Source organism: Mustela lutreola, chromosome X (assembly GCF_030435805.1).
Source record: "Mustela lutreola isolate mMusLut2 chromosome X, mMusLut2.pri, whole genome shotgun sequence".
NCBI lineage: Eukaryota > Metazoa > Chordata > Mammalia > Carnivora > Mustelidae > Mustela > Mustela lutreola.
Window position 1 is genome coordinate 86,097,487 of NC_081308.1, and position 9,488 is coordinate 86,106,974.

General features: G+C 36.9%; 1 protein-coding gene across 1 annotated transcript in view; it reads left to right on the plus strand.

The window, feature by feature from the left end:
* CENPI (centromere protein I) overlaps positions 1-5,118 on the plus strand; it is a 77,300-nt gene extending 72,182 nt beyond the window's left edge. Inside the window, exons 20-21 of the mRNA XM_059158128.1 lie at positions 3,343-3,384; positions 4,076-5,118. Coding sequence (XP_059014111.1) covers positions 3,343-3,384; positions 4,076-4,177 — 144 coding nt within the window. The 3' untranslated portion in view covers positions 4,178-5,118. The remainder of the gene's footprint in view (positions 1-3,342; positions 3,385-4,075) is intronic.
* Positions 5,119-9,488: the final 4,370 nt, after the last annotated feature.

Consider the following 9,488-nt stretch of genomic DNA (forward strand, 5'->3'; position numbering starts at 1 on the left):
ATTTATTTTCGGCATAACAGTATTCATTATTTTTGCACCACACCCAGTGCTCCGTGCAATCCGTGCCCTCTATCCTCCCAACCCCCGCCACTTCAAACCCCTCAGATTGTTTTTCAGAGTCCATAGTCTCTCGTGATTCACCTCCCCTTCCAATTTCCCGCAACTCCCTTCTCCTCTCTAACTCCCCATGTCCTCCATGCGATTTGTTATGCTCCACAAATAAATGAAACCATATGATAATTGATTCTCTCTGCTTGACTGATTTCACTCAGCATAATCTCTTCCAGTCCCGTCCATGTTGCTACAAAAGTTAGGTAATCATTTTTACTTTATGGAATTTTAACATTGTAAATACTTCAAACTAGTCATCTTTTTAGAGATAATTTAGTAAATTTAATTTGGCCAATCCATTCTTAGTATCAAAGAGCTCCACTCAGTTAATGAGTCAAAATATTTGAACATTTGTAGAGCCTACATTTCAGGAAATTCTGAAGCTCTAGATTTTATTATCATAATTACCTTTGAATCAGTAGCTGTTTCTTTATTCATTCAACAAATATTTTTTTATTCTGTATTCACTATGCTTTTCAAACTAGAAATATAATACCTAAGAAGACAGATACCATCTCTGCCCAAATGGAGTTTATATTCAAATAAGAACAAATAGTAAACCAGTAATGAAATAAGTAAACATGATAATTTTGAATTTTGAGAAACGCTATAAGGATATAAACAGGGTAGGGTAAGAGAAGGAGTGACTGAGGAGTTGCCAGGATGGGTGTTCAAGAAAGGTTTTGAGGAATGGCATTTGGTCTAAGATTTCTTCTAAAAGATGAGAATAAGTCAGCTGAAGAATGGCTGGAATAAGAGCATTCTAGGTGGTGGAAATGGTACAGTGGCTCAAGGAGTTCAAGATAAAAAAAGGAAGGCCAATATGGCTTATAGCTTAAGGAACAAGAATGAGAATGGAATGAAATAAGATGGCAGAGATTCAGGGGCTATCTCTCTTATAGATCTGTTGGGAGTGCCATGGGAAACAATTGAAAATTTTTAAAGCAAAGTCATAATATGGTCTGAGTTTATGTTTAATAGAGATCACTTTGGCTTTTTTTGTGGAGAATAGAGTTAAAAGAGGCCCAAGTGCCTGCAGGGGCACCAGTTAGGATGTTGGTAGAGTCTGGAGAGAGACACTGGTAGAGATTTGTATAAATGTGTGGTAGTAATGGCCACGGTCGCCAAACTGTGGGAAGAACCAAGATGCCCTTCAACAGACGAATGGATAAGGAAGATGTGGTCCATATACACTATGGAGTATTATGCCTCCATCAGAAAGGACGAATACCCAACTTTTGTAGCAACATGGACGGGACTGGAAGAGATTATGCTGAGTGAAATCAGTCAAGCAGAGAGAGTCAATTATCCTGTGGTTTCACTTATTTGTGGAGCATAACAAATCGCATGGAGGACATGGAGAGTTAGAGAGGAGAAGGGAGTTGCGGGAAATTGGAAGGGGAGGTGAATCACGAGAGACTATGGACTCTGAAAAACAATCTGAGGGGTTTGAAGTGGCGGGGGTTGGGAGGTCAGGGTACCAGGTGGTGGGTATTATAGAGGGCACGGATTGCATAGAGCACTGGGTGTGGTGCAAAAATAATGAATACTGTTATGCTAAAAATAAAAAATAAATTTAAAAAAATGTGGTGGTAGTGGAATGGATGGAAGCGGACTGACTTGAGATATATTGCAGAGGTAGAACAGACAGGACTTAATGAAGGGCTTCTTTAGAAGTAGGAGGCAAACCATAAAAGACGCTGAACTTGAGGAAACTGGGAGACAGGTATTAAGGAGGGCCCTTGATGTAATGAGCACTGGGTGTTATATGCGACTGGTAAATCAATAAATTCTACCTCTGAAACCAGTAAAAAAGTAGGAATGAAGAAAAGGGTTTCTGAGTTTTATTAACTGAGCAACTATGTAGATGGTGTTTCCATGTATTAATAAGAGGAATACTAATGAAAGAACAGAAGAGGTTATTTTGATTTGGTGGGAGGGCAAGTTGAGACTCAAGTTCTCTTTTGACCTTAAGTTTGAGATTCCTTATAGACATCCAGGAAGTCTAAGTATAGGCAGTTTGAAGCTGGGCTTGGAGTTCAGGTGAGAAGTTGGAGCTAGAGAAATAAATATGGAATTTGTAAGCATGGAGTATATTTAATCAGTAAAACCACATGTTCTTTTCACTTTCTAACTTGTTAGAGATCAGGATGCATCTTGTGATGTCAGCCAGGGAGCAATGAAAATATAGTTGTCATTTGCTGTTTTTCAGTGTACCCAGGGAGATTGCCAGAATCAGACCTTGCAGGATGGTTGTCACCAGGTTGGGGAAAAAACTTGGAGAAAATATTGGCACACTCTTTCAAGCCCCAAAAACCAAATGTCTTAGAGGAAGAGGGGAAGGAAGCAGTATATCATACATGTTATGGACTTTCCTTGAAACAGGAACCAAAAGTAGGTTAGGTTTATGTAATTGGGACCCCCACACTAGTATCTTTTAAGAAACGTTGCATTGCCAACACTCTGGCAGTAAAGATGATATTGTGTGAAAAAACATAGTTATCTACAGCTCTTGAGTGGAAAAGTAATTCAGGAAAGTAGGACTCCAAATGTAAAATTTTAGAAATACTTTCACTACTTAATTTTGTTTATATTTACCATTTCATGTTTATAAAAATGTATGATCAAAATCTGCCTACATCTAAAACTTAATCGTAGTAAAATAAAAAATTCTAAGTGTTAAGAACACATTATGTTATACATAGCTTAATAGGCCTAGTTTATTCTTAGGAATATATTAAAAGTGTTTGTTTTAGAATTGATGACTTTTCATTGAAATACAGTGGGTGATAATTAAAGATGGGAAATAAATGGGATCAACTAGGTCTGGGTTTTCATATCAGTTTTTATAGAATCTACTGGTACACAGACTGACTCACCAGACATCCTCCTCATGCTTCAAAACTCAGTTCAGGTATCCTTTACCTCAGAATATGCCTTCTCTAACGTCTTTTATCTTCATTCTAGTGGCTGAGTAGATTTTGAGGCCATAAATTAGCAAAATGGTACTCACTTTACTCACTGTAATCTTATTTTCCTTCTGTTTATGCTAGTAGGGAGAAATGTGGAAGGTTATTGTGAATGTTTACTCAAAAGGAATGCTGGAGTGATAGTAGGAATAAAATGTAGAAAATGAATCAGACAGTGAAGAACCATCTTAATTTTCTGGTAATCTTTGGTAACCAAACATTTTCATCTCCTATCTCCCCACTTTTTTTTTTGTTTTTTAAGGAATGGCCAGAAGAAAGGACAGTAAGCGTGAGCTCTATTCGGGTAAATAAATTTATTTTCATCATGTTCAGGGATTTACTATAGGTCCATTTCATCAAAAAATTTATACTTTTCCTTTCCCCCAGTCTTAAGCCTATTGCCTCCACAAAGTCAGAGTGAAATGTTTGCCTCCTGAAATATTTCCAGTGACTTTATGTGAATTTGTTGGCACATACCCTCTACAGTCTTCTCTAAGATAAAACTATTCACAGTTTGAATCTTGCTCTTGGATCTATGCATTGTCTCATTTTATAGTATAGTTGCATGTATTCAAAGTGTGACTGTAATGAGGGTGATTTAACAATACCTAACACAGCTGTCTCATTATTACAGAAACTCTGCTGTGTACATATTTAATGAAGGCAGTAATAATTTCTGCTCCTGTGTTATCCATTTTAGATGTTGAATTTCTAGAGCATGGGGATGATGACCCATTTCATAATACTTGTTCAGTTGAACAGATAACATTTTTTGCCAGCATAATAAAAGGAATGTTTAAACCTTAAAGTTTGGGTACTTTCTGGTTTGGATGTCACTTTAGTGCCTGACTTCCAGTTAGGAACTTGGCCCCTCTCAGCTAACTCTTGGTATGTGCATTCAGGACGTTGGGAACTTTTCCTAGGGAAAGAAGAAGAGGTAGAGAATATGCATAGTAAATATTTGATGAGTAATTTTCCCTTTTTTGTGCCTGCAGGGAAAGAAATGGAACTGGTATTTGGACTATTTATTTTCAGAGGGGTTACAAGGCTTGAAACTTTTCATAAGAAGTAGTATTCATCATTCTTCTGTCCCCTGATCAGAGAGCTTAAACTGCAGCATCAACATTAAGCGAATTTTGACTGAAACGAACTGACCATACCGGACTAAACTCTTTTCCTTGTTGCTAGAGAGGCCAAGTGGTTCAACTTGAGTTTCCATTATCTTTGCATCAACAGATTGCCATCCTCAGGGAGTACTTGGACTGGCCTTCTATGCATGCCCCCAGGAGAGCCTCAGTGTGGCTAATTTTATTTTTCAGGATCTAGATTCTTTAGCCCACTAGTAAAAAATGACTTCATCATCAGGCTCTGCCTTCCACCAAATTATACGTAGATATATCTGTTATGTGACAGGATTTTTCACATTCTTGTGGACTGTAAGTTGTATTGATGGAAGAGAGCAGGTAATATATAGTGGCAGTTAACCCACAGACATACTCATGCAAAATGCCCTGCCTCTGAAACCTCTGGGGATATTGCCATTTTCCTTACTGTGAACAACAGTGTCAGCATCAAGTTAACAGGATATAACATTTCTAACTCTAATATGTTGGTAGCTTCCCGGGCCTTCACTAGTAGCAATTTGATAAGAGAAGGAAGTGTTCCTATTTAGTCCAGTTTGATTTCAGAAAACTATACTATTTTGTGTGTGTATGTATATGTTATATGCCCATTTTTAAGTGGTCAGGCCCAAGTAAACAGACTTTGTTTTCAGGGATAATTCTGAAGCTTTAAAAATTTTTTTACAGTAGCTAGAATATTTTGCTGAAAATTCAGCCTCTCTACTACCGAGTAACTTCTCTTCTAGTAAAATTCATATCACTTGAGAGAAAGTAAGCTGATTTTACTTTTGTTTTTAAGGGCACATTCTTATGGTTCTTTTTTTTCCTTTAAAGCAAAACAAAACTCTGTATTATTAGGTAGTGTTCAGACTGGAATCCCATTCATTTTTTGGTTCAATACATATTTATCTAGCTTACTGTGTGGCAGATATTCTTTTGTATGCTGGTTGTATAGCTGTGACCAATACAAAGTACTGCTTTTGTAGATTTACTACATCCCTTTGGAAAAGGCAGACAATAAAAATATAAGCAAAAATATAGTATGAGGTGCTATAAGGAAGAAGCAAGGAGTAGGGGCAGAATATTGAGAGGGTTGCTACTTTAAAGCCTGTTTAAGGAGGTGACCTATGCAGAAGCCTAATGAAATAAGTGTATGAGCCATGTGAAAATTTGGGGAAAGAGCATTCTGGGCAGAGGTAAAGGCAAGTTGTAAAAGGCTTAAAAATGATAACTTAGTTGGCATGTTTGAGTACTAGCAGAGAGGCCAGTAAGGTTACAATATAGTAATTAGAAGAGTGGTAAGAATGAAATAGGAGAGAAACCAGAGAGTAGTTCATGATGTGTTATGGATAGGTAATAGGGAGCTGTTAGAAGGACTGAGAGCAAAGTGATATAATTTGATTTACCTGTATGGAGCTGTAGTTTGAAGGTTATACTGAAGAAGATTAAGGGTTAAAACAGAGAGACCAGTTAAGTTATTAGTGTTCTAGGCAAGAGTCTTTGACTAGTGTGGTAGATGATGGGGAGGTAGTTGGAGAGTGGGTTTAGGTTCTACTTTAAACGTAGAGAAGATAGGATCTGTGTTAGCTTGGATATGAAGAGAGGGAAAGAGAGGAGTAAAGGATAACTCCTAGGTTTCTGACATCCTGGCATACTGGAGGAGGAACAGATTTGGAGGGTTGTGGATTCAGAAGCTCTATTTTGGCCATATTAGGTTGGAGGTGCTGAGTAGACAGGCGATATCCAGGCCTAGAGTTCAGGGTACATATTGGGATTGGCAAAATTAATTTGGGCATCATTAGTGAATAGCCATGACATCTTATGAGATCACTTAGTGCAGCTAGAAAAAAGAAGATAAAGACAGCAAAGAACTGAGTCCTGTTGTATAAGCCAACATTAGAAAGTAGAAGAAAAAAGGAGGAACCACCTAAAGACTGAGAAATACCCACCAGTGGCTAGAAGAAAAGTAAGAAGACTGGTTGTGCTGGAAGCCAAGTGAAAAAAGTGTTTTGAACGAGAGAGGGAGTATTTTTTTGGTGTGGAATGTTGCCTATATACCCAGGTAAAAAACTTTTAGCTGCTTTGAAGTAAATGTGATAGTGTCCCTGATAGATAACCTTTCTCAGAGAGTTCTCTTTCGTTTTTAAGTTTGCAGTCCAAATAATTTTCCATATTGTTATTCAGAGCACAATATTTTGGTCATTAAGATCAAGTGGAACTTTTACCTGTGAGAAGGATTGATAATTTTCATGAAATTTAATCCACAACAATCTTCCAGTCATGGAAGAAATTTCTAAACCTGAGTTTTTGTTCCAGGAAGAAAATATTTTTCCCTTATGCTTGTCTTTTTGTTCAGTAATCATTCCTGGGTTCTTTTCTGTTCATATTCTTCTCTTGATCCAGTTTTTTGACCCACTTAAGATTAGATGTGCAAATAAGCCAAATCTAGTTATTTAAAAACTCTTTTTTGAAGGCTGTTCATGGCAAAGGAAAAAAAGATTTAAATAAGAAAAGCTATTTTGCTTTAGAGCAAATGTTGCCTAGAAAAGAAAAAGAAAATTTGATTTATTATCCCAATTATACAGAAAGAATTCTTTCTTTACCTAGTATTTCTATAAAATTGTTGATGTTATAAATATTGACTTAATAATGTTCAATACTAATTTGCTGTTAGATTTTTAACATTTTGGGGCACCTGGGTGACTCAGTCTGTTAAGCAGCTCCCTTTGGCTTGGGTTGTGATCTCAGTCAGGGTCCTGGGATCTAGCCCCAGTTGGGCTCTCAGCTCAATAGGGAGTCTGCTTCTCACTCTCCGTCTGTATTCTTCCTCTCTCTCAAATAAATAAAATCTTTTAAAAAAAGATTTCTAATATTTTATTTTTCTTTTTATAATAACTTCTTCCTCTTGGTCTTAAGGGCAATGTAGAAAGAAAAGTAGACAAGTCTATGGTGTTTCACATAAAATTTGTTTGCAGACATTCTCTCTTTACATCAGATACATTTTATATCACACAATGGTTTACTAGAAATAAGAAAAATTATTCTCTAAAGTTGGTATTATATATTGGGGCACCTGGGTGTCTTAGTCGGTTGAGCATCTGACTCTTGATTTTGGCTCAGGTCATGATCTCAGGGTTGTGAGATTGAGCCCTGCCTTGAGCACCCTGCTTAGTGCGGAGTCTGCTTTTTTCCTCCTCCCTTGCTCCGCTCTGTGTTCTTTCTCCCCCCTGCACCCCTCTCCCCACTTGCACCTCTCGCTCACATAAATAAATCTTTAAAAAATAAAATTGGTATTTTTAAAATTTCTTTTCAATTGATATAACTTTATTTCATTTATTTTTTAATGTAGAAAGACTATATTTTTGTCATGTAAAAACATTCTATTTTTGATAAAGATGGCTACTATGGACTGAATGTTTATTTTTCCCAAATTCAGACTTTGAAGCCCTGACCCCTAATGTGATAGTATTTGGAGGTAGGGCCTTTGGGAGGTAATTAGGTCATGAGACAAGGGAGATACTGATCTTTCTCTCCCACCATGTGAGAATACAGCAAAAGGGTAACCAAGTACAAACTAGAAAGAGGGCTCTCACCAGAACCTGTCCATGTTGGTACCCTGATCTTTGGACTTCCAGCCTCCAGAATTGTGAGAAGTAAATTTGCTTTTTGAGCCACTCAGTCTATGGTATTTTATTATAGCTGCCTGATCTAAGACAATGGCCAACAATATTTAACAGAATATACTGTAGACCTGAATCATCAATGCTTTATTTTTATAATACTCAGAAAAGGATATCTTCCCAAGGAGCATAATAAGTACCTGTGAATTAAAGTTCACTTTTAAGTATATACCAGGAAAACAAGTTTTTTTCAATTTTCGAGGCAGAAAATTAGCTTATCTAACTCTATTTGGTGCACAGAGCTGAAGGCTGGATGTTAAGGAGTCCTTTCATTGCTTCTAGTTCTAGGTTTATCATTAATGAATTGTGTGACCTTGGAAGTCACTTAAGTACTTTGCCTCTTGATTCCCTTTTTGGTAAAATTTAGATTCTAATGTCTGTATTTCAAAGATTTGGTATATAAAATGATAGAAAATCTGTGAAATTTCATTGAAAAGCCATAGAGGGGAAAAAAGATATAAAAGTTTTTCCTACCTTTGAAGTATATCAATTCAAAGAATAATAGAATGTAATTGAAGACTGCCCCAGAAGATAGTAGCTTCCTGAAGTAATACACATTTTTCTATACTTTACCTTCTGATTGAACAGAGTTGCCTGAGCCTTTCTGGAAAAAGTGTTGAACATATGAATAAGCATTTATTCAAAAATTTGACATCCTATTTATTTATGAGTATTCCAGCCCTGAATACAACAACACTTAATATCACATGAAATTGAACAAGACTGCAATTTTTATGTTTTACTTTCTCCTTGTATCTATTTGTAGACAATTTTCTGTTACTTGAGGTAATGAGAGAAGATAGTATACAATTTTTAAAATTAGATAGTGCTTTAAGCTTTAAAAAATTAGAAATGATTTTTTTCTATTTACAATCAGTTTTGTAGGTAGGTTAAATTTGCAAATGTGATCACCAGTTTCTGCATTCAGTTGAAAATTAAAATGGGGAGGTTTTGTGGATGGCAATGTGAAGAGTTCCGTGGAACTCCCCAGAGCAGTATCTTATTGGTCAAAATCAGAAAGACTAATCATTCAAAGTTTCTGAAGAATAATAAAAGAATTTATAACAAATTGAGGACCATTTATTCAAAATCTACAGAATTCAGTAGTAATAGTGGTAGGCTATAAGATCTGAAGTAGAGGCAACTCCCATTCCCTCACCCAACTCTGTTTCAGGAGAGGTATTCTAGGAGGCTTGGAAGCCAATTGGCAGCTCCTGTCAGTCCCAGATACTATTCTTTAATTCAGAGCTTCTGTGAGGGTGGGGTCAGAGAAAACCTCAAAGACTGGCAACATGCTGGCCCTGGCCTGAGGAGCCTGACCTTTTTTTGGATAGTGGAGCAATTCATGCCTTAAAGGAATCGTTCAAAATAAAAATCAGCTAACAGCTACTGGGGGCCAGAAGCATACTATGATACCAATAGAGGCAGATCAGAAAGAGACAGCAAAGGACACCAGATGGTGTAGAATAATCTGCTCTTACCTAAGGCCACACTCTTAGGAGCAACTGGAGAAGAAACTGCTTTGCTATTAGCCCTTGGCTAAATGTGCAATAAACTTGTAAACTCCCTGTAATGTGAAAACAGTCTCCAAGCCACACAGATCATAC